We start from the raw sequence: 25,428 nt of genomic DNA on the forward strand, positions 1-25,428 counted from the left end.
CAAGATATTAGTAATGAAAACAGTATCATTAGTAGTAATCAGCATGGATTAATGAAAAATCGTTCTTGCCAGACCAATCAATTAAGAAGTGAGCTACCATCTAGATAAAGGAAGGCCTGTGGATATGGTGTATCTGGATTTTTCAAAGGCATTTGATACAGTTCTCCACAAATGTTTACTGTACAAACTAAGGAAGGTAGGTATGGACTATGGGGTGAGTACCTGGATTGAAAACTGGCTTCGGGGCGAGTCCAAAGGGTGGTGATAAATGGGGAGTACTCGGAATAGTCTGGTGTGGAAAGTGGGGTCCCCCAAGGATCTGTTCTGGTAGCAATCCTGTTTAATTTATTCATAAACAATTTAGAGGATGGGATAACCAGCTCTCAGTATTTGTGGATGATACAAAGCTAGGCAGGGCAATAACTTATGCACATGATGTGGAAACCTTACAAGAAGACCTGAATAAAAACATGGGGTGGGCAACTACATGGCAAATGAGGTTTAATGTTGAAAAATGTAAGGTAATGCAATTGGGTGCCAAAAATGCGAAAGGACCTGTGGGTCCTATTAGATGACAAGCTCAGCAATGGTATGCAATGCCAAGCTGCTGCAAGCAAAGCAAACAAAATACTGGCATGTATTAAAAAGGGGATTCACTCCAGAGATAAAATGATATTCTCCCACTCTACAAGACTCTCTACAAGACTCTGGTCTGGCCACACCTTGAGTATGCTGTCCAATTATGGGCACCGGTCCTCAGGAAGGATGTGCTTGAACTGGAGATAGTCCAGAGAAGGGCAACAAAAATAATAAAGGGACTGGAGGACTTCAGCTATCAAGAAAGACTACAAGCGTTGAACTTATTCTCTCTGGAGAGAAGACACTTGAGAGGGGATATGATATAAATGTACAAACACTGTACATACTGTACTGGTGACCCTAGCATAGGGAACAAACTTTTTAGCGAGAGGGAATTTAAAAAGACACGCGGCCATTTACTAAAATTAGAAGAGAAATGGTTTAACCACTTGCCAACCGGTCACGTTGACCGTACTGCGGCAAAGTGGCTCGATATCGTCCAGCGACGTAGACCTACGTCGCTGGACTCCTCTCCTTGTGGGCGGCGCGCGTGCACTGCCGGAGGCTCGCTCCCGCTGTATTCAGTCACAGCGGGAGTCGGGCCAGGGGAAGAGAGGCAAGATCACCGCCGTTCTTCCACGATCATCGGGGATCGAGTATGGAGATCCGCCCACTTGTGTAAACAAAGCGGCCGGATCTCCTAAGTGACAGACAGTGACAGATTGCAGGATTCAGCATAGATGAACCTGCGATCTGTGCCTGTGTCACTCAGTCCCCTCCCCCCACACACGTTAGTAAGCACCAGGCATACATTAACCCCTCCCTCTCCAATAAAGTTAACCCCTTCCCTGCCAGTGTCATTTTTACAGTAACAGTGTATATTTATAGCACTGATTACTGTAGTAATGTCACTGGTACCCCAAAAAGTGTCAAAAATGTCAGTCAAGGGTCCGATCTGTCCGCCGCAATGTCGCAGTCCCGCAAAAAAAAAATCGCAGATCGCCGCCAGATTGCCGCCATTACTAGTTAAAAAAAACAATAAAAATGACATAAATTTCCCGTAGTTAGTAGCTGAGATAACTTTTGCGCAAACCAATCAAAACACGCTTATTGTCATTTTTTTACCAAAAATATGTAGCAGAAAAAAAATTGGCCTAAAATGTTAAAAAATTTTGATTTTTACATTTTTTTGGGGGGGAATTTCATATAAAAAAATGTGAAAAATATTGTTATTTTTTCAAAATTTTAGCTCTTTTTTTGTTTATAGCGCAAAAAGTAAAAATTTGCACAGGTGATCAAATACCACCAAAAGAAAGCTCTATTTGTGGAAAAAAAGGAGGTCAATTTTTTTTGCGTACGGTGTCGCATGATCGTGCAAATGTCCGTTAAAGTAACGCAGTGCCGAATCGCAAAATATGGCCTGGTCAGGAATGGGGTAAAATCTTCCGGTCTTAAAGCGGTTAAAAATACGCTCATTGAGAATTTTTTTGTCAAAGACATGTAGCTAAATACATTTTGGCCTAAATATATGACAAACATTGAATATATTGGATATTTTTTAACTGTCAAAGTAGAAAAATATTGTTATTTTTTCAAAATTGTCGCTTTTTTTTATTAATATCACAAAAAATGAAAATCACACAGGTGATCAAATACCACCAAAAGAAAGCTCCGTTTGTGGGGAAAAAAAGGACGTAAATTTTGTTTGGGTACGGCGTTGCATGACCGTGCAATTGTCAGTTAAATTTGCACAGTGCCGAATCGCAAAAAGTGGCCTGGACTTAGGACAGCAAAATCCTCTGATGGTAAAGTGGTTAACCTTAAACTGCGCATAGGGTTCTTTACTGTTAGAGCGATAAGCATGTGGAATTCTCCTCCACAAGCAGTGATATCAGCAGGGAGCGTTGATAGTTTAAAAAACTATTAGAAGGGCACCTTAACGACCACAACATACAGGGGTATACAATGTACTATTGACACAAACACATACACACATCATAGGTTGAACTGGATGGACTGGTGTCTTTTTTCAACCTCAGTAACTATGCATGTAACTATGTTTGTGTAGACTGCATAGGAAGTTCTATTGGACTAACAAACTCAATAGAAAAGGAATTGATATTACTTCAGGACTAAAGGAAGATTATTTCTTTTGTAGATATACTTTTATAGTCAACATTGCATTGCATATAAACTTGAGAAATAAAATACAGGATAAATAAATAATATACTGCAATCAATAATAGAGAAACAATTTCACAGATGGTGGCTAATGCATGATGTGAACCTTGAAAAACATGTACCTGAGAGTAGCCGATTATGCCTCCATTTTCATCCAGCACATTAAAATTAATGATAGGACCCTGCACATCGTAAGTCCTAACCTCTGTATCAGTGTAGACTTGTATTACAGGTTCTCCATTAGCATAACGCAGAGCAGACAGCACAGAATAGGTGTACCTTGCCAAAGCATGGGTATGATTTCTAATCTTCTCCATTCCTCCTACAAAAAAAATATATATTTATTTAATTTCTCTTTATACATTGAGAACATTGGATTTATTAATGTTTATCACACAGGCTAAAGTTAGCTCCTGAAGAAAGCATGCTGGCACATAAAATAAGGCAGGGTTAAAAAAAAAAATGTTTCAAGTTCATATACTTCACATATACAGTACATGAATATTAAAAATTCTGAATATATCAGACATCTTTGTAATGCAATTAAAAAAGTGATGCGCAGCTGGAGATCTGTTATACCCTATCTGGGATAATGAAAGTTTATAAATGGAAGAATACTTGGATGGGAAAAGATGGAAAGAGTATGTATTTTATGGTCAGTGCAGGTTACATTAATTGTCTTTTTTTTTTGTCTTTAACAAAGAGAAGATAAAAATAAGATGAATTCTAAGATGTAAAAAAATAATAAATTCTAACATGTACAGTAGACAAAGGGTTCTTTTGTCCTTTTTCTTTTTACAGTGTTCCCACATTTAGGCACAATTCTAAAAACACATCAACACATACAGGCTATGATTGTAGGAGATGCCTGCAATTAATTTTGTATCTCATTGCAGACATCTAACAAAAGTCTCAAGCCAACCGCAAAATCAGAAAATAGGTTTTCTGGGTGAATTCTGAAAAACAACAGAACACTCTCAAGATGCCATTCTGGAAGGAAGTGATGTTTGAAGTTTTAGACTTTTTTGGAAATTCAGCTGAACATTTATTCTTTCCTAAATGGGGTTTAGAACTACATTTTGGGCCCTTTTGCTCCTGCATGTTTTTATTATAATGGTGTAACGTTAACCTTGGTTCCTGCAACAAATGACAAAGCTTTATGAGTTTTAATTAACTTCTGTGGTGCTCTAGTAGATAACTAAAGGCATGTGCACTCACTTCTTGTTGCCTAGATTTAACTGCTTGTGTCACTTTTCCTAAAAGTTTTATATAGGTTCACTTTAAAGTAATATTCAAGTGGTTGTAAAGGCTAAAGATCTTTTTACCTTCATGCAATTAATGCATGAAGGTAAAAAAACCTTCAGTGTGCAGCTCTTCTCTCAAACCCCCCTAAGACTTACCTAAGCCCAATCTTGATCCAATGATTTGCACGAGACCCGAGGCTCTCCCTCATGATTGGCTGAGATGCAGCATCAGGAGCCATTGTCTCCCGCTGCTGTCAATTACAGCCATAGAGGCGGGAGTGGGGGGTGGGGCTAAACCACGCTCTGTAAGTGATAAAGACAAGGCGCCTCTAAGCGCAGTGGGCTCTGAGTATTTATTAGGTTAAAAGTATAAAAGCACTCACATTTGGTAAATGTGACATGGGCATAGCAAAGATCTGTCTGGAGTCTTCCTATCCACTGTGCTGTGTGGTTGCAGTGAGGACATCCGGTGATCCGTTTCCTGTAGATGCGTCCTTTAGTCTGTGTCTCAGCTTACTCGGCATTAGATTTCCTGAAGGCAGGGTGTGGACGCAGCGGCCGGTGTCCAATAGAGCGGGTGGTGGGCGGTTACATGTTTCGGGGCTCGGCTCCTTCGTCAGACCTCCCTTCTGCAGCCTACTGCAATTAGAGGCGCCTTGTCTTTTTATCTTTATCACTTTCAGAGCAGCTTCTCCTCTCCAGTGCTGCTGAAGTGCAGTGTCTCACTAAAAGCCTGCTGTATTCCACGGAAGTGCCCATACAACAAACACTTGTTCTCTCAATCATGCTCTCTGTATCTTTTTGATGCAGAGAGCTGGTTTGGGAGCGAGCACGCAAAAGTGCCCCACAGCAAGCAGCTTGCTATGGGGACCTCAGCAGTGGGAGGGGCCCAGAGTGCCAGTGGGGGACCCATGAAGAGGTGAACCGGGGCTGCTCTGTGCAAAACCATTGCACAGAGCAGGTAAGTATGAAATATTTGTTATTTTTTTTATAATACAAATGTTTCCTTTACAATCACTTTAAAGTCTCTTTCTCATTTTTCTATTTTTCTTTTTTATAGCAAACATCTTATACTTACCTTCTCTGTGCAATAGTTTTGCAGAGAGCAGCCATCATCCTTCTCTTCTGGAGTCCCTTACCACCACTCCTGGCTTCTCCTGTCTTCGAGTACCCCTCCAGCAAGCAGCTTACTAGAGGTGTACTCGTGCCGGTTTGCTCCCGAGCCACACTGTGTGCTTCTAATGACACACACAGTTCTATCCCACCCCCCGCTACCTCATAATTGGATTTGATTGACAGAAAAATGGCTCCCACTTCTCTTACTGAGTCCAGTGCGGAGGGAGAGAGCGAGCAGTGTCGCCGATCTCAAGCACAGTGATGAACCAAAATCAGGCTCAAGTAAGTATTTAGAAGGGGCAGGGGGGGGGCTGCACCCAAAAGGTTTTTTATCCTAATGCAGAGAATGCATTAAGGTAAAAAAAAACATTTAGACTTTACAACCACTTTAACCACTTGCCGCCCGCCCTATAGCGGATTGACGACGGCAAAGTAGTTGTATTATCCTGACTGGCTGTCATATGACGTCCAGCAGGATAATGCGCTCTGCACGCCCCCGGGGGGGCCACTAGAGCCACCAGGGATTGCCCACCCATGGCCACCAGGGATGCCCGCCCATGACCACCAGGGATGCCCACCCATGACCACCATGGATGGCAATCAGGGCTCAGAGACCCCTTCAGTGCCCTCCCTATCAGAGCTGCCCATGATTGCCATCTATCAGTGCCACCCACCAGTGCCCATTATTGCCCACCAGTGCTGCCTATCAGTGCCCATCAGTGCCACCTATCAGTGCTGCCTATCATTGCCACATATCAGTGCCCATCAGTGCTGCATATTAGTGCCACCCCTTCAGTGCAACTCCATCAGTGCCTCCTCATCAGTGCCTGTCAGTGTGGCCTCATCAATGCTCATCAGTGCAGGAAAAAACGTATCTATTTACAAAATTTTATAACAAACAAAAACATTTTTTTTTTCTTTTCAAACTTTTCGGTCTTTTTTGATTTAGAGAATGCATTTCACATAAGTTTGTGGCCCTTCCTACACCAAATTCTAGCCACTACAGTGTTTAGAGATGTGTTCAGCTAACGTTCAGGGCAATGACACAAGTCCTGACAGGGACACAGTGTCTGTCGTCATTTATAGACAATTGGAATGTCCTAAAACAGCCCAAGTGAGGAGTGGGTAACAATAACAAAACACTAACAGGCTCACATGAACAAAAAAGTAAACCTGGGGCAGCCTGCAGCTCAAAGAACTGTCTGAAGGACCTTACACCCAAAGCTGGAATCAGATGAAGCTTGAAAGGAATGTCCTCCTAAAACTTAGAGAACATATAAACAGAGGTCCAGGTGGCTGCCTTGCAAATTTGAGAGACAGCTACCTGATGTCTAAAAGCCAAGGAAACACTTAAAGGTCCAGTAAAGTGTGTTTTGACAGGAAATGGCAAAATCGAATGCTTAGAGCCATAGGTCTAAATACCGTAATATGTTGTCTGAGCTAGGGGAGAAAGAATTGGTGGATCAAGAAACATGCTACCCATTGCAGAGCTATCAGGACTAGCATTAAGATAAAGTCAGACTTTTTTTTAGAAGCAGTAGCTGCACTGCATGATAGACATGAACAGCATGAACCACATCAATGCATTGAAAAGTAATCTACTTTAGATATACTTTGGACAGACACAGGGATAGAAGCACAGTGTCCTGATTGAAACCACCTTAGGAAGAAAGGAGACTCTGGGTCTCAATAAAACTTTGTCCTCGTGTAAGATCCAAAAATAGAGCACTGGGCACAGACCTTGCAGAGGTTATCATAACAAGGAAGACAACCTTGTGAATAAGGGGGGAAATGGGAATATTCATGTCAGCTTCAAAAGGGTTTATTTAAGAAATGATAGAACCAATTTTAGATCCCACAGAGTGACTGGTAGTTGTACAAGGGCTACATAAGAGAAAAATTCTTAACCAAAAAAGTAAATTGTACCTCAATTGTTCTCAGGACTAAATGAAGATCCTGGCCAGGATTCTTCCAAATGAGTATGTTCTAGGGTGAAAACTAGATATTAGCTCTCATGTATGATGGTAAACCTTGTGAAGTAGATTTTTTAACTTTTAATAGCATAGTATTGAGGAAGCAGTTTCAGAGGAGGACAGGCATAGGTTTTAATAAACCATGGAGCCACCAAGGCATCCACTTACCCGTTAAATTGCCCAAAATATTCTTTAATAAACTAAATAGTCTTTTCTTACAATTTATCTGGAAGACTACCAAGCCTCTAATTATTTGAAAAACTCCTTGTCGATCAAAAGTGCACGGAGACGCTGCTTTACCAGGCCTCAAACTTTATTAGGCAGTCATATTGTCTTGTATTCTGGACTGGTTTCAAGATTCCCATTACAGACAACCGGGTACGCTAACCCAAATACTATGGGATTGTCCCTCGCTCACCAGTTTCTGGAACCGGGTCTTCCAGTGCATCTCCTTCCTGCACCGGTATGCTATCCTCACCTAAAAAAATAATTGTTTTTACCTTTTTGTTATGACAATTAAAATCCAATAAAAAATATTATTAAAAAAAAAAAGATTCCCATTACAAAGGGTCCAACTAGAAATGTACTCTTCTCCATTACATCCTAAAGCCACCCTTTGGATCTTTCTTAGACATGGGATCTCGCCACTTTTGGCCATGGCTTACTCATACTGTTTTAGAGTGTTGGCATCATTATCTAAACCTATTTACAATATCCTCTATCCCATGTCATCTTACATCCTTACTAGATAATCCCTCTCTTTCCATTTGTCTTCATTCACATGCTATTCTTAGCTGGGATAAATCTTTTTGGCCGCAAATTAGGCATATGATTCCGGAAAATATATTAATTTCATTTTTGAACTTTCAAACCATACACGGCCAGACTAGAGGCCTTTGGTTTCTCTATTTGCAATTACATAGTTTTTACTGCTCTATGTCACCAAAAAACTTCCATCCATTGGCCGTCTACGGAATTTGGGCAGCTGTGCATATCATCTGAACCTCCCACTCACATCATATCTAAGATCTATAAAATGCTATCTAGTTTTGACTCACCAGGTTTACCTTCATACATGGCAAAGTGGATGATGGAACTAGTACTGTAACGGGACCAAATTTTTATCAATACCCATAAATTCTCAATCGCTTGCGATACTCGAGAACGCAATTTTAAATGGCTATCGAGATGGTACCGCACTCCAGTTAGTATACACCACATCTTTCCTTCCCAGTTGGAATCGGGCTGGCATTGTCATGTCTCTATGGGTGATCTTTTTAATGTCTGGTGGGCCTGTCCTCCTATTAATAAACCATGAGACCTTAGTCTTCATAATCTAGTTATGGGTGAGTTAATTTCTAATTCAGAAGTGACCCTTCTTTCTCTTTTAACTCAATTTTTACCTCGCGCTAAGAAATCTCTTCTTTGCTTCTTTGTCTCAGCAGTTAGAAAATTAATTCCTAGGTATTAGAAGTCATCGAACACCCCTTCTGGAGTGGCTTGAGACTTTAAATGGTATTATGCGTATGGAAGAACTGGTGGCAGAAAATAATGACACCTCTGAGAAGTTTAAAAGGGTGTGGCTGACCTGGTTAATATTCAAGGACTTATCAAAGTTACTGGATTTTTTGGCTGTGCTTCATCGAGGCTTAAGTGAATCAAGTGAACCTGTGAATAATGGAGGGAAAACTCCCATCCCCCCCCACTTCTTTATTTTTTATTTTTTTGCAATCTCTTACTTCTTTTAGATCAGTGGTCCTCAACCCTGGCCTACAGGGCCCACCAACAGGCCGGATTTGCAAGATAACTGAAATACATCCCAGGTGATATAATTTGCTGCTCGGTGATAGGTAATACATAAAATCTGGCCTGTTAGTGGGCCCTGAAGACCGGAGTTGAGGACCACTGTTTTAGATTATCGAAAGGTTTTAACATTGGTGTATTACTATATGCTTGATTTTCGTTTGTTGAATAATATCTGAATGAAGATATAATAATGAAGAATTGTAGATATTCTTACATTTGTTTAAAGCTAATTAGGTATAATTTTCTTGTGTTTTCCTTTTTTTTTTGTGTGTTTTGTTGTGAAATTATTTGAAAATTAATAAACAGATATATGAGATAAATTAGGGGTCTTGGCAGGCAGCACGCAAACAGTCAAAGTAGGCGGTAAGTAGGCAGTAAAGTCAGCTGGAGATGAGAGGGTGGTCGAGTTCAGGCAGCAGTCTTGGCAAGTGGAGTTATGGGAATGAGAATAATGCAGTTACACTAGCAAATTCCACTGGGATAATTAATCTTATATAATTATTAGTGTCATTTAGCTATGGCATTTATTACCTGCAACTTGAAATAACTTCATAATTATAACTAATCAGTAAAGTATCTTATAGCTGTTGACTTTAAGAAGCCCTTGCGGTAGTAGGTATGGATTTTTATGGTGTTTCTTAGAGTGACAACAATGTCATTATTTATTGTGTTCATGGGTTGTGGATGTCAATTTAGTTTCTGTATTTCAATTACAATAAACTGATTTTTGGTATATAACTTTTTGGCTTATGTGTGATGCTCTTATGACCACATCTGTGGTTAATAGTGTTTTTGAAATTGACTAGGGCTCCCAAAATGCATTTTAAAATGGCAGTTTTTCATTGTGGCTGGAGTGTTAATTTAAAATAGCAAGAAAAAATAGCAACCTGTGAGAACTCACCTTCACTAAACTGACTTTACCAGACCTGAAATCTGATTTTTTAATGTTGGGCCGAGCCTACCCATGCGACACTGCCACACTTGTTTGGAGTTGGAACCTTTGTGTATCATGTGTGTACATGAACCATTTGCGGACTGCCGGATGACTATATACTGCGGCAGTCAGCCTCTCCTGGGCAAAGTGATGTATGGGTACGTCACTTGCCCACGAGCCTGTAGGGGGCGAACGAGCGCCACCGCAAGTGCGCTACCCGACCCTGCTTGTTCACTGACATCCCTGTGTGTGTGACCAGGGGCTCCAATGTCCGCCGGCCACTCGCGATCTCCCGCAGGAGAGGGAGAAAGACAGACGGCTGATGTAAACACAGCCGTCTGTCATTCTGCCTTAGATCATGACAGAGGCTATGCGATCCTACTATATAGGATTGTATGTCTCTGTGATGATCTAACAAGCCACGCCCCTTGACAGTTAGAATCATGCCCCTAGGGACACACTTATCCCCTTGATCACCAATAAAGTTAACCCCTTCCCTGCCAGTGTCATTTTTACAGTAACAGTGCATATGTATAGCACTGATTACTGTAGTAATGTCACTGGTACCCCCAAAAGTGGCAAAAATGTCAGTCAGGAGTCCGATCTGTCCGCCGCAATGTCGCAGTCCCGCAAAAAAATGCAGATCGCCGCTATTACTAGTTAAAAAAAACAATAAAAATGACAAATCTTTCCCATAGTTAGTAAACGCAATAACTTTTGCGCAAACCAATCAAAATACTCTTATTGCGATTTTTTTTTTTACCAAAAATACGTAGCAGAAAACAAATCGGCCTAAAATGTTAAAAAAATTGATTTCTACATTTTTTTTGAGAATTTCATATAAAAAAATGTGAAAAATATTGTTATTTTTTTCAAAATTGTCGCTCTTTTTTTGTTTATAGTGCAAAAAGTAAAAATCGCACAGGTGAACAAATACCACCAAATGAAAGCTCTGTTAGTGGGAAAAAAAGGACATCAATTTCATTTGGGTACAGCGTTGCACGACCGCGCAATTGTCTGTTACAGTCACGCAGTGACGAATCGCAAAAAAGGGCCTGGTCTTTGAGCAGCCAAATCCTCCGGGGCTTAAGTGGTTAAAACTCTTAGCCAATTCCCACTATGTGGCTTTCCTTGCTTTGTTTTCATGTGGATATTGTATTATCTATATTTGGTCACCATTGTCCCTACTAATCTTGGAGAGAAAGCCAGCCTGACATATTGGAACCAATGGGTGTGACCTGAATGTTCCGGGCGGGAGTGTATATAACAGACGTATCAGAATCTGTAGCGGGGTCATTTCAGTCTCGTAAGAGTGCCCTTCTTACACATGGTGATGGCTCACGTGATGACTACAATTATGGAATAGCCCAACCTACACACAATATCAGTGGTGTTTTACTCAAGATACATATTGGATTTGGACTATTTCATATACTTTATTTACTTTTGCCAGATTTCATTTTGATATGGACTTTTGTTTGTAGCAATTTCACTATGTTAGCGCAGCAACATATATGATTTATATATATATATATATATATATATATATATATATATATATATATATATATATATATACTCATGTTTGCATTATTATTATATTTAATCTGCCTTTATATATACTAATGACAACATTCAGTTTCACTCTTTTACTTAGTGTCTTGTTTTGTCTGTGGAATGTGTTCATCATTCTATTTGTACAAAGTGAGCACCATAAATAAATCATGAGGGAACATGCTGCCTCAGTATGTCACCAATGATATTCATCTCTAAGTTGTACTGTTTTGACTGCCTTTGGTACAACAAAACCAGAGGCATATCATATGCTCTGTCACAATAATCCTTATTTAAATGCCACATTGAGCTTCACACGTTTTCATTTCTAAAGAACATCATTCTTCCCTTAATTCATTTTGATTTGTTAACTTTTATATGCAGAATATCCATGACACAGTTGCTTATTGTTATTTGAAGGGTTGAGAGCAGATGCAGCATAGCACAAATTAGCATTTCAAAGTCAGTTAATAAAAGCAAAGAAAAAAGGTGTGTAAATGAGTACCTATTCACTCTTCAAAAATATTCTTATTTAATCACTTGACAATTATTAAGGTCCCTTTTACGTTTCGCTTATTGCAAAATGATTTATTTTATCATCAAACAATTAAACATTTCACATAAGAAATAAATAACAATTGGAATGTGAAAATATAAGCCATTTGTCCTAATAAATGAAACATTTTTCATGGGTCATTCCCTGACATTAGGAAAAAAAAAAAGTTTTGTTTCAACGTTAAAAATTATAATGAGCAATTATGGTTTACAGAAGCTTAGAATAGATGAGAGAGTCTTGTACTGCTAAGATCATCCAAAACTACCTACTGTATTGAGAGGCAATGTGATCAAATCTTAAATGTCACATGACAATCATGGGGTGAACTGCCAAACAAAAATGTTCTTGGTTATGTTGGGTACTACTCTTGGCATACTACCCATTGATTGAAATCACACAAAAATAATGTACTATACAGTACTGTACATTGTGAATATATTTCCTTTACCAATTGATGTTCAGTACTTAAACTTAGATTTTTTATTTTTTTTTAAATAATTTTAGTCAGCCAAACATGGAATGGTGCATATTAATTGTAGCTCTACCCCTGTAGGAGCCACTGGATATGATTTTGGCCTTATCCTTCTGTGAGGACCTCCGCCCCTCTTTCCAAGTGTTCAAACCTACAATATCAGAGGAAATCACTTAAAGTAATATACAATAGTAATGGGGTATATGGCGCAACAATTGTTGTGTGTAAATAAATGTCTATGCAAAACAGCAAAAAGTTCATAGAGTCTAATTGGTGTTCAGGGTAACTTTCTCAGTGCATCTCATTGCCTATCTCTAGGCAAGCAGATAAAAAGAACAGCAGGGCACAATCTAGGTGTAGCATATTAATAGATTTATTGGGGTGAAAAGACAATTGGCAACTCACATTGTGACAGTTAAAAAAAAGACTCCTCAAATAGTAAGGGCTTCCAATGGACAGTCTCACAACAGGGAACCTCAGACCAGGATAGAAACACTGGGTAGATGGATACACCTGCAGGAGCAGGAGAACACACCAGGGGCACTAAACTAAGTGCAGTGTTAAAAGTACTGAGAAACAGTAGTAAATTAACAACTCACATGGGAAGAAGAAATGGCATTTATTGTATGTAATCTGTGAGCGATTGGCCCATGCATCAGGAATGGGGAGCCTCTTTCTACAACTTGAAGCATGGAAAGACCAGACATCAGGATGGATGATAGATTAGAAACCAATATGGAAATTGGGTGGAGAGTAATTATCTATCAAAGAGAAATACCGGCACAATCCCCTGAGAATTAAATGGCAAAAGTAAACCAAGTCTTACAGGTGTACCCTGTGGACGAGGCAAATAGGGATTTTAATGTACCCAAGAATATCAATTCAATAAAATACAAATTATAAATCATACATTTTATTAAAGGCAGGATAATAAAAAGAAATCATATGAAAATACAGTATCTAGAAGGTGTATTGCAGCACATCCTATAAAGCGATGGATCGATGCATTTCACCCATACTTTGGGCTTCCTTTAGAATCCAGATGTGTCGCACGCTGTGTACATTTTTGACAACATCAATATAGGCTCTATGGCATGGCCGTTGAATTTTAGTCTGATGGTTCTATTGAGGGTTAGATTAAAAACCAACAAGGTGGCACAGGGCTTCTTGTGGGAAGTAGTGCAGACCAGAAATTATGTCATCAGAACGTTAGAGGGGGAGCCCTCCCCCATCTTATTGGTTTCCACTTTCTCATCTAAGCTGTCATCCAGCCTGATATCCAGTATTTCCAAGCTGCAAGTTGTAGGAAGAGGCTCCACATCTGTTAAAATACTACATTCATTTTGTGCCCTGCTGTTTTTTTATCAATCACTGAAAGTAATACTTGGTACCCAATAGTAGTGCTATATCAAAGGAAACAGGCACCAAACCAGGTAGTAAAGGCACACTTAATATATTGTCACCCAATATGGTTGGAAACCAGGCAAGCATAAAATAGATTAACAATCATAATAACACAATTAAGCACACAAAGTTATTAAGTTAGGATTAGGCATACAATGACATTTGGTGTCCAGATCAGCATAAACAGTAGCAAGGCCACCTCAAGCGCAGCAGTGAGCAGTAGTAAAGTTTAATCTACAGAGTGCTAGAACTTTACTGCCAGAGCACATTTATGGTGGTTGTGACGGGAGTCACTTTGATTGGCAGGGACCGTGGAACCCAGCTTACCTTAGAAAGGTTGGGAAATCTCTTTCTCAGTTTCCCAGGTCCCTCTTATGTGTAAGTCACCCTGTCTATTAGGGGCACAGGGTGACTGAGAAAATGATGGACAACTACCTAATGGACACTGAGAATATGGCTTGGATTACTTCAGATGGGACAGTAATATTTATCCACAATATCCCTCAAGAAATCTATGATACATTAATTCCACTGTATCAGAATGATGGACCATTGTATGAGCTTTGCCTCATAGACTATTGTAGGTAGGAGTCGGACAGTCTGCTACTGGGGGCTCCTGCTATTGTCTGTTTAATATGGTGTTCTGTGTTTATACTTAGGATAATGTGTAATGTACTTTGTTTTAGCCTTGTTGCTGGCCAGTCTGCTCACCCAGGCTGGTTTAAGTGCTGAGTTAATTAGTATGTAATATTTCTGAATATAATTAACATAACTAACAATAATGTAATCAGGCTCACCTGACCTGGTGGGATATATAATCTGTGTGAGTTTGTTCAATAATCAGTTCCAGATGTTATACAAGCTATTGTCGGCTAGTCTTGTACATTGCGGCTATATTATCTACTATCTATGTTCAAAACTGGAGGAAGCGATATACTGATGGAAGCACACACGCCGATTGTGGGTTGGTTACATCACAGTGGTGACACTAGTCCTAGACCAACTGGTTATGTACTGTCCAAAAGAAAAGGAGGATGGTAGCAGAGGGGGTGGTGGAGTAAAGGGATCTTGTAGAATAACTATTACTGGAGGGGCAGTCATCTGAGATGTTCTTCTGCCAGCTATCATTTGGGCCTTTTTAAGAGAGTCTTTGCACTTAACGACAGTTCCAGTTAACCTGCATGCAGTGTAGGTACAGTATAGGTATGGCAATCTCACCACAGGTGTAAGGTCAATGTGCTTCTGATGCAGTAAAGGTTCAGTATAATGTGGTATAGGCTTGGTATAGGTGCAGTCTAGATTTGGAATAAGTGTGGTAAAGAGCACAGTAGGGGTGCAGTATGGATTGGTTGTCCTGCTCTCAGTGGCTCAGACCCTGCTAGCAGTATCAGCAATGGGCGAATAGCCCTCTCACCAGTCCCCAGGATGTTGTGGTGACCTCTTACTGCAGAAGGGAGGCATCCTCACTCTATCTCAGAAAGCCTCTAGTGATCAGCGATGGGAGACACAGCGTAAGTGTACATGCCAATCTCCCTGCTGCAGGGGTGCAGGTGCTGTAATGTAGGCAGTGCTGCGCTGCCCCCGGGTGCCCTCACTCCCAGTCTCAGGCTCCGATCTCTGCTGGTATGGTCTCTAGCTGACAAGCGAATATCCAGACAGAGGTGCTCTAACTAACTCCTTCAGTGAAAAGAGGAAGAACTTTCCCTGGCACTTTAATAAATATCATGTAGTATAACCATTATAAAAAAATAGTAAACTGTGCAGCGCTAATAAACCATTGCATATAAATAAATATAAACAATCATAAGTGTCCAAATAAACTCCATGGTGATGTGTCAATAACAAAAAATGCCAAGTGTCTATAAAGTGAAAGGAATGGTGTCCAAAAATTGAAATAGGTGATTGTAGTGCACGTGAATTCCCAACACCGACAGGTGTTAAATGCGCTCACCAGAAGTAGAGGCCCCAGAGTACTGTATAGTACCTGGATCAATAAGGCTTGAATGGTATATGAAGGTTATTCGAGTCCATACGATGACATCGGATGCTTGAGACCCGGTTCACACTACTGCGTGTGCCGGGTTCGCATGTCATGTCGGAGCGCACTGCTCCGACATTACATGCGATCAGCTGTGCGGTGCGAGTTTAGCCATACAGTTTGTATGGCTAAATTCGCACCGCACCCGCAGCAAAGACGCACAGGAGGCATTTTTGCTGCCGCATCAGGATCGGATCGCACAGCGGTTCACACTTGTGCGATCCGATCCTGTGCGAACTGCACAATCGCACTGCGATATGCGATCAAACTGGGGGTGTCGTTAAGATTACATTGACACCCCCAGCGGATCGCATATGGCAGTGTGAACTGCCGGGGGTGCGTGTGCGATGCGGGAACAGGCTGCGAATTCGCAGCCTTCCCGCATCGCAATAGTGTGAACCGAGCCTAAGAGCCGGTTCACACTTCTGCGTGTGCCGGGTTCGCATGTAATGTCAGAGCGCACTGCTCCGACATGACATGCGATCAGCTGTGCGGTGCGAGTTTAGCCATACAGTTTGTATGGCTAAATTCGCACCGCACCCGCAGCAAAGACGCACAGGAGGCATTTTTGCTGCCGCATCAGGATCGGATCGCACAGCGGTTCACACTTGTGCGATCCGATCCTGTGCGAACTGCACGATCGCACTGCGATATGCGATCAAACTGGGGGTGTCGTTAAGATTACATTGACACCCCCAGCGGATCGCATATGGCAGTGTGAACTGCCGGGGGTGCGTGTGCGATGCGGGAAAAGGCTGCGAATTCGCAGCCTTCCCGCATCGCAATAGTGTGAACCGAGCCTCAGTGTAATATGGCAGCTGGTATGACAATGGCTCTCATTCGGAACCTCCTCTGCTGCCAGTTCCAGCAATGTCTCCTCACTTCTCCCTCCGATTTCACCTTAAGACACTTGGGATTTTTTGTTATTGACACATCACCATGGACTTTATTTGGACACTTATGATTGTTTATATTTATTTATATGCAACGGTTTATTAGCGCTGCACAGTTTACTATTTTTTTTTCACATTGGATCAACTTCTTTTTGTCAGTTGTTTTTGTGCTAGCAGCTTACCCTACGGTTTAGCGCAGTTTATTTGCTTTTCTTGTATAACCATTATAGTGTAGCCATTATATGGCTGCCATCCCAAACTACAACTTCCAACATTCTCAGTGCTCTGCATAGAATTCTATGGGGTTGCTTGGCTTTAGCTCCCCCTACTGGCCAGAGGAGGAGGGTGCAGCATAACATTAATATCACAGCAGAGGGAGAGAGGCAAATAAAGAGCAATGTTTCCTTCCCAATGTTGTTGTAGCCCAACACAGCAAAGAAGCAGATGAAAAATATTTACTGCTTGTTTACTTGTACAATAAAGTCTCCTTTATTTGCATCTACCACAGCTTACCATATCATCATGTGCCTCCATTTCTTGTTGACAGCATGATGTCACATGGAAATGAGGACAGATGACAAGAATGCACATTACAGCTTGTGGCTCAGGCCTGCACCTTTTGGGAAAGCGTGGACACAGTCCTAACCAAGACTTGGAATGAGGATACAGAAAAAGTGGAGCAACAGAGGAATGAAAGAAAAGCATTTGCATGGTGAGGGTAGGTAATACTATTTGTACTAACCCATGCTTCCCCTTTAAATACTGCATCAGCACCAACATTTGATTTGTTGTATCCTTTTAAGAAGCATTGGCTACTCTAAAAAAAAAAAATAAATAAATAAAGCTAGACCTCTCAACATCATGCAAATTGGCCAGTGGCATAACAGTTTAACCATCTCCAGTCTGAGACCATTTGGAAATTCTTGCATACGTGAAAAACATCAGCATTTTTTTTTTTTATTAGAAAATGACTTATAACCCCCAAACAGGATACATTTTTAAGCAGAGACTCTGGGGATTAAAATGGTTGTTGTTGCAACTTTTTATGTTGCACATTATTTGCGCAGCGGTTTATCAAATGTAAATTTTCAGGAAAAAATACACTTTAATTAATTTTAGTGCACACAAATACAATACAATACCCGTTTTTTTTGGTAAAAATTAAAAGATGATGTTATGCTTAGTAAATACAGTAGACACCTAACAAAAATCTCCATAGGTAACACTCTAAATGTCTTTACAGGTACCAAGTCTACCAGGTTAGAATTACACAAGAGGTCTGGCACAAGAATTATTTTTCTCACCCTGCTGTTCCCTACAATACCTCACGTGTGGTGCGATCACCGGTTACATTTAAAAAATATATATATATATATATATTTTTTTTTTACACTGTACCTATAATTTTTTATTGAACTTTATTGCAAACACAAGTAACAGGTCCTCTTTATGGAGAGATCTGGGTTCTATTAGAACACATACATATCTCTCCCCTGGCCTCCAAAGCATCTGATGATACAACGATTGGTTTGATCAGATGCTTTGCAAGCCAGTAACAGCTTCTGGTTTCTGATGTCACAGAGGGGGAAGAACAATGAAAGTTCCTCTCACCCTCTTGCAGTGCAACCAATGCGACTGGTGGGATTGGAGAGCCTGGAAAAAGGTGCAGGCAGCGGTGGGGGGGGGGGGGGGCTGTAAAAGTGATCAGGTGGCTGTATAGCAGTAACACATTTTGTGTTGAAAGTTTGAGGCTGGTTTCACACTTACATCGGATGCGGCTCCCAGCAGGGGTCTGGCCATCTCCGCAGTTGCCACGGAGATATGTGAGCCGACTCCATTGACAGTCGGGCACACTCTCCTGTCATGCAAATAGTATGCAGGGAAACCCGCATAAACACTATTTTGATTTGGTGTAATTTGGATGTGGCACTAAAAGGCCTATACTGTGTTAGTTATACAAAGTAGGATTTACCCTTCAGCAAACATTAAAACCCTGGCAGCTGAGGTCTATCTGAGTAAAAACCTTCTGCATGTAACTTTTCCCGCAGCCTCCCCTAAATACATACCTGAGCCCAATCTCGATCTGAGCCATGTGCATGAAAGCCAAGGCTCTCTTGGCTCTCTCATTCCTCATTGGCTTAGATAAAGCAGCTAGAGCCATTGCCCCCCACTGCTGTCAATCAGAGCCACTGCTTTACCTTAGTTCACCAAAATTAATTCAAGATGCATGTCATGGGGGTTCTGATTGGCTGTGTGTTAGCACCAACAAGTAGAAGTCCCCACCCCACTTCTTTTTGATTGAAAAAAAACCAACCTGCTTGTAGCCCTCAACCTCTGCCATATTGTGCCAAACTCCATTCAATAGGCCTTCCATGACATCCCCGGCCATTAGCCTTTATATTTTAAAGAAAGGAATGTCTACACAAATAGTACAGTTTCCGCATATTACTGATGTTTCTTCAGAAGATGGTAGTATGCAGTCACATCACATAGACATGCTGTCAGGGTCACTTGACATTACTATGTCAATCACATTTAGTATATAGTGGATAAACCACAGCAGTCATTATTTGAAAGTAGTACACAGTACATCACCTTTAAGCCATCTTCCTTTGCACAGTCTCTCTCCTTCCCAGGGTCTGTAATACTCACTCAGAGGACTCTAACTTGCTGTAGGCTCTGTGCATCCAGCTAACGACTTCTAGCATGACATTCCAAAGACAGGATTTATTGCAGCTGCACCTCTAGTATCTGTACACTTCTCCCAGGTCCTCCAGGGGGGGATAGAACTCACAGCAAATAATACTTGGCCTGGCCTGAAAGGCCATTTGTAACCCAGTCAAGCCTCCACCAACCATAAGAGAGAGGAAGACTACAGCCATCTTTTCTGTTTGCAGTACCTACTCACTCTGTCATCTAGCCTTATCCAGCGCCTATACACAGCTGACTACATCTGCATGCTGGTGGGATATCTAGACCCACTACTGAACTAGGCTCCTCCCAACCTGGTATATACAGTGCCTTGCGAAAGTATTTAAACTAATTAAACTTTGCGACCTTTTGCCACATTTCAGGCTTCAAACAAAGATATAAAACTGTAATTTTTTTGTGAAGAATCAACAACAAGTGGGACACAATCATGAAGTGGAACTAAATTTATTGGATATTTCAAACTTTAACAAATAAAAACAGAAAAATTGGGCATGCAAAATTATTCAGCCCCCTTAAGGTAATACTTTGTAGCGCCACCTTTTGCTGCGATTACAGCTGTAAGTCGCTTGGGGTATGTCTCTATCAGTTTTGCACATCGAGAGACTGAAATTTTTGCCCATTCCTCCTTGCAAAACAGCTTGAGCTCAGTGAGGTTGGATGAAGAGCGTTTGTGAACAGCAGTTTTCAGTTCTTTCCGCAGATTCTCGATTGGATTCAGGTCTGGACTTTGGCTTGGCCATTCTAACACCTGGATATGTTTATTTGTGAACCATTCCATTGTAGATTTTGCTTTATGTTTTGGATCATTGTCTTGACTGGACAAATCTTCGTCCCAGTCTCAGGTCTTTTGCAGACTCCATCAGGTTTTCTTCCAGAATGGTCCTGTATTTGGCTCCATCCATCTTCCCATCAATTTTAACTATCTTCCCTGTCCCTGCTGAAGAAAAGCAGGCCCAAACCATGATGCTGCCACCACCATGTTTGACACTGGGGATGGTATGTTCAGGGTGATGAGCTGTGTTGCTTTAACGCCAAACATAACATTTTGCATTGTTGCCAAAAAGTTCGATTTTGGTTTCATCTGACCAGAGCACCTTCTCCCACATGTTTGGTGTGTCTCCCAGGTGGCTTGTGGAAAACTTTAAACGACACTTTTTATGGATATCTTTAAGAAATGGCTTTCTTCTTGCCACTCTTCCATAAAGGCCAGATTTGTGCAGTATACGACTGATTGTTGTCCTATGGACAGAGTCTCCCACTTCAGCTGTAGATCTCTGCAGTTCATCCAGAGTGATCATGGGCCTCTTGGCTGCATCCCTGATCAGTCTTCTCCTTGTATGAGCTGAAAGTTTAGAGGGACGGCCAGGTCTTCGTAGATTTGCAGTGGTCTGATACTCCTTCCATTTCAATATTATCGCTTGCACAGTGCTACTTGGGATGTTTAAAGCTTGGGAAATCTTTTTGTATCCAAATCCGGCTCTAAACTTCTCCACAACAGTATCTCGGACCAGCCTGGTGTGTTCCTTGTTCTTCATGATGCTTTCTGCGCTTTAAAAGGACCTCTGACACTATCACAGTGCAGGTGCATTTATACGGAGACTTGATTACACACGGGGGATTCAATTTATCATCATTAGTCATTTAGGTCAACATTGGGTCATTCAAAGATCCTCACTGAACTTCTGGAGAGAGTTTGCTGCACTGAAAGTAAAGGGGCTGAATAATTTTGAACGCCCAATTTTTCAGTTTTTTATTTGTTAAAGTTTGAAATATCCAATAAATTTCATTCCACTTCATGATTGTGTCCCACTTGTTGTTGATTCTTCACAAAAAATTATAGTTTTATATCTTTATGTTTGAAGCCTGAAATGTGGCAAAAGGTTGCAAAGTTCAAGGGGGCCGAATACTTTCGCAAGGCACTGTATATATGGACTACACCTCTGACATTACTACAGGAAGGCCTGGTCTAAAAGGGACGTAACACCCAGTTACATTATTCCCTGGTATCACACTATTTTGGGTCTGAGCCACATAGTGGCAAACTGGCTAACTGCACCTGCTGACATGCATTGCTTGCGTTCATGCAAAAAGAAAGCTGAGCGGTTGATTCATTTACCATTTTCATTATCATTTAGAACTAAAAACTAGGTGACAGATTTACTTAGCATATTTGACTTTAAAGTAGATGTGAAAATGTGTATCTATTTTTTTAGTTTGTAATATTTTCAAATGTAGCAATGCAATGTGTTATTACATAAACAAGTATTAATATCATCGTAATGATCATAACAACCAAAGTTGAATGGCCATCATGTCAAGTGGGCACTTGTACAAGAATTACAAAAAAGCTACATGATGCTAAATGCTTGCAGTATTTTATCTTGCGTGTGACTAAGCTCCACTTGTACTGTGTAAGAAAATAAAGCTTTAACCATGTATTTAGAATCTGTTTACCTTATAACTTAGCTGCGCTACAGGGAACTAAGGAATACAAGAAAATACTTACTATATGCCTGACAAAACAAGTACCGCATATCTGAGAAATAAGCACTGCCTGATAAATACTGAAAATACAATGTATTGTTGAAAGCCACAACTTCTTAAATCAGCTTCAATGCCACAAAATGCATATCACTTTTAGATTTTGTTCTATAGCCTCTGCTAATTCCGATTCTCCAGCAACCAAATTCTTTTATGAAAGTGCCTGTCAACTTTGATTATCTGGATGACAAGCAAGAAAAATGTATTTCTTTGTCTGTGGCAGAGACAATACTCCCAGCTGAATGAAGAGATACTTAGTGGTTCACATTGCATGTTCTATAAAAATAAAATACTTAGGATTAGTAAACTTTTTCTGACTATTTTATAAGCTTATTTTTTGCTTATTATACAGACTTAGATAGTGCCACCATTTTAATCCTTTTGTCTGTTAACAGCTTAGTGATTTGCAGGAAAACCCCTGAAGGGGGTTGGAAAGCTAGTTAAGAGTAAAAAAAAAAAAAGAAAAAAAAAATGTTTCGGTTTCTGATATTTTTCACAGGGACCTGAATTTCAATAATAACTTATGCATATGAAACACCAAGAAAGCATTTTGAAATTCTTTTGTCTTGAGTTGCCTCATCTTTTATAGAATATATCTACCTACTTACCAGCTCCGCCTGGGAGACATCGGCTACACCCTGTTACAGGTGTGTTTTCCTATACAGCACACAGACAATAGTACAAATGCTATTTCTCTAATTATGTTGATACTAATTGATATTTTGTCTATTTTAAGAAATCTCTGTTGTAAAAAAGTGGTCCTGAAGAAGCACGCTGCGAAACGCGTAGACCCAAAGATCAGATATGATTACATACTATACGATGTAAAAAAAAACTTGTGAATATATAATAACCTACACAATTTTCCCATTTGTCGTTGGATACTATATGGGTAAAAATAGTCTTAGGTTATTCGATTTTAAACAATCTCTGGTTGTTTGTTATGTGTCTTGTATGTTCCAATGAGGACAATTAGATGTTGCCCTCGTACTTATTTTTTATATTTTTTGTACACTAAATAAAATTATTTTAAATAAAATTTGTGAGTCGCTACGATTCATTTCATGATGTGCCTTAGAAAGTCCAGTCATATGTTTTTGTGAGGAGTCAATTGTGGTTTGGTTTTCCAACCCATTATCCCTCACAATTTCTCTCTTTTTTTCCTCATCTTTTATAGATCCGTGTAGTGACTGAATATCTGCTGCACACGTCCAGCGTATTTAAAAATTAAAGCATTTTCCTTTAAAAGTTTTTATCCTATGATGCTTTCAAAAATTTGCAATGAACATACGGTCTGAAGTATCAACATGTTTTAACTATGTTGTAAAATGATTTTCCTACAGCCTCAAATTAAATGTAATATTTCAGGGCTGGTTTTAATCTGAATGGAGGTAAATTACCCCTGTTCTATGTAAGCTTAGGCCAATGAGTCAAATATTACCAGCAAATGATATGACACAACGTTGCAGGTTCTGTGTCCCATCTATGAAAAGAGATTATACTGTATGTAACTGTTCTCCAGAGAATTCAAAGGTTGTACAGAATTCATGAACAACCAATGTAGTGGCCACTGGTTCAGCATCTGAACAAGAATCACCTTTGGTCCTAAGCAGCTAATTGTAGGGGTAGCGTGGTTCCTTTAAAGGGCGTGTAATTCAACTGCCATTGGTGGAGAAGTGGTTGCTGGACTTATAATCCATAAACAGGAATATTAATGGATACCAGTAAGTTAGGGGTTATGGCTTGTGGTTATGCGCCAAAGCAGTTAGGATACAGTTTTCTCAGTAGCATAGAAAAAAGTATGTCCCGGGGTAATGAGAAAGCTGCATGGCCCCAGAAATACGTATCCAAGTAGAAACTAAAAAAATAGGAATTTTGACTTGCCTGGAGATTACCTATCTTGGAGTACAGTACATGACACAGGACTTGTATTCATAGACTATCAGTTATATGCAGCCTACTAGAGCGCACCCATATATTATCAAACCCAGTCTATAGTCCACTTACTGTTCCCGCTCACACTGAACACAGGGGGCCCGGAGACATTTTATTTTTTCTAAATAGCTGCACAGCAGGGGATTGTCTAATTGATGGACACTGCCAGGATTTGGGAGTCCCCGCCTGCTCTACCTCACCCCCCCCCCAGTTCCCTCCAGCACTAGTTGCCCAGCAGGAGGGGAGAGGACCAGATGTACCAGCAGGGCTCAGCTGGTCTCTGGGCTCCCAGCTCCAGGAGGAACCACCTGCAGGACAAGCCCTGCACCCAGGCCGCAGGTAGAAGACGGCGCCCAGACCAGGTACTGGGGGGGGACAACTAACAATGCTACATTTGAATTCTTGTTTTAGCGCCAGTTCACATATGTGCGATGACAGACATTGCATGTGATTCGGAGCGCACTGCTCTACAAATCACATGTGATGGGTGTGTGCGATGCAAATTCAGCCATACAGATTGTATGGCCCACACACAGATTGTGGGTCCGCACCAGAATCGGATCGCATGGGTGTTCACACCTATGCAATCCGGTTCATGGTGGAACTGACAGTTCTCACTGCGATATGCAAACTGATTTGGGGGTGTCATTAACTTTGTATTGACACCCCCAGCGATTCGCATATGGCAGTGTGAAATGCCTGCAAGTTGAATGCGATATGGGGAACCCACAGTGAATTGTCAGGGTTCCCGCATCGCATATGTGTAAACTGGAACTAATACAAAGCACGTTTGGAGTGACACATCTGAGGGGCATTGCTGTAAATTAGGGTACACTGGTGTTGCCCTCTGAAGAGTGAACAACAATGGATCACTTTTCAAAGGGTGTTTGCCAGGCGGCAAGGAAGCATTATGAGGCCTCCTCACCATCTAATTTAATGCTTAAAAACCTGCACCACCTCGCTACAACGCACAATGGCGTCACCATTCAGTGGAGTGGGATGCATTTGGCCACTGAACGTGATTGGGGGATATTTCTGTATACCCACATGTGCTGCCTTTGCCATTACCCCTTCCTAGCAACTGCATTCTGTACATTACATATCTCAGACCCCTGCATTCTATGCATTACCCACTCCTGACCTCTGCACTCTGTATATTAAACACTCCTGACCCATGCACTATGTACGTACCCCTGACTCCTGTAAATTGTACAGTACATACTCCTAAAACTACACTGTGTAAGTTACATAGTCCTGACCCCTGCACTCTGTACATTACATAGTCCTGACCCCTGTACTCTGTACATTACATAGTCCTGACCCCTGCACTCTGTACATTATATAGTCCTGACACCCGCATTTTGTAAACTTTATACATACAACTGATACCTACCGTCCCACTGTTAGTGCAGTTTTGCCACATCCTTATTTCTCCAAGGCACTCATTTCACACTGCCTCCTTTTTCTCTGCTTGCTGCCTGTGGGCTAGG

At 40.8% G+C, this 25,428-nt stretch overlaps 1 protein-coding gene across 1 annotated transcript in view; it reads right to left on the bottom strand.

The window, feature by feature from the left end:
* Positions 1-25,428, bottom strand: part of MOCOS (molybdenum cofactor sulfurase) — a gene marked incomplete at its 5' end in the record, with an annotated part of 544,533 nt that overhangs the window by 232,593 nt on the left and 286,512 nt on the right. Inside the window, one exon of the mRNA XM_082258939.1 lies at positions 2,883-3,082. Within this exon, the coding sequence (XP_082115065.1) occupies positions 2,883-3,082 (200 nt within the window). The remainder of the gene's footprint in view (positions 1-2,882; positions 3,083-25,428) is intronic.

Source organism: Pelophylax lessonae (genome assembly GCF_965119305.1).
Source record: "Pelophylax lessonae genome assembly, chromosome: 5".
In the NCBI taxonomy this organism is placed as follows: Eukaryota; Metazoa; Chordata; class Amphibia; order Anura; family Ranidae; genus Pelophylax; species Pelophylax lessonae.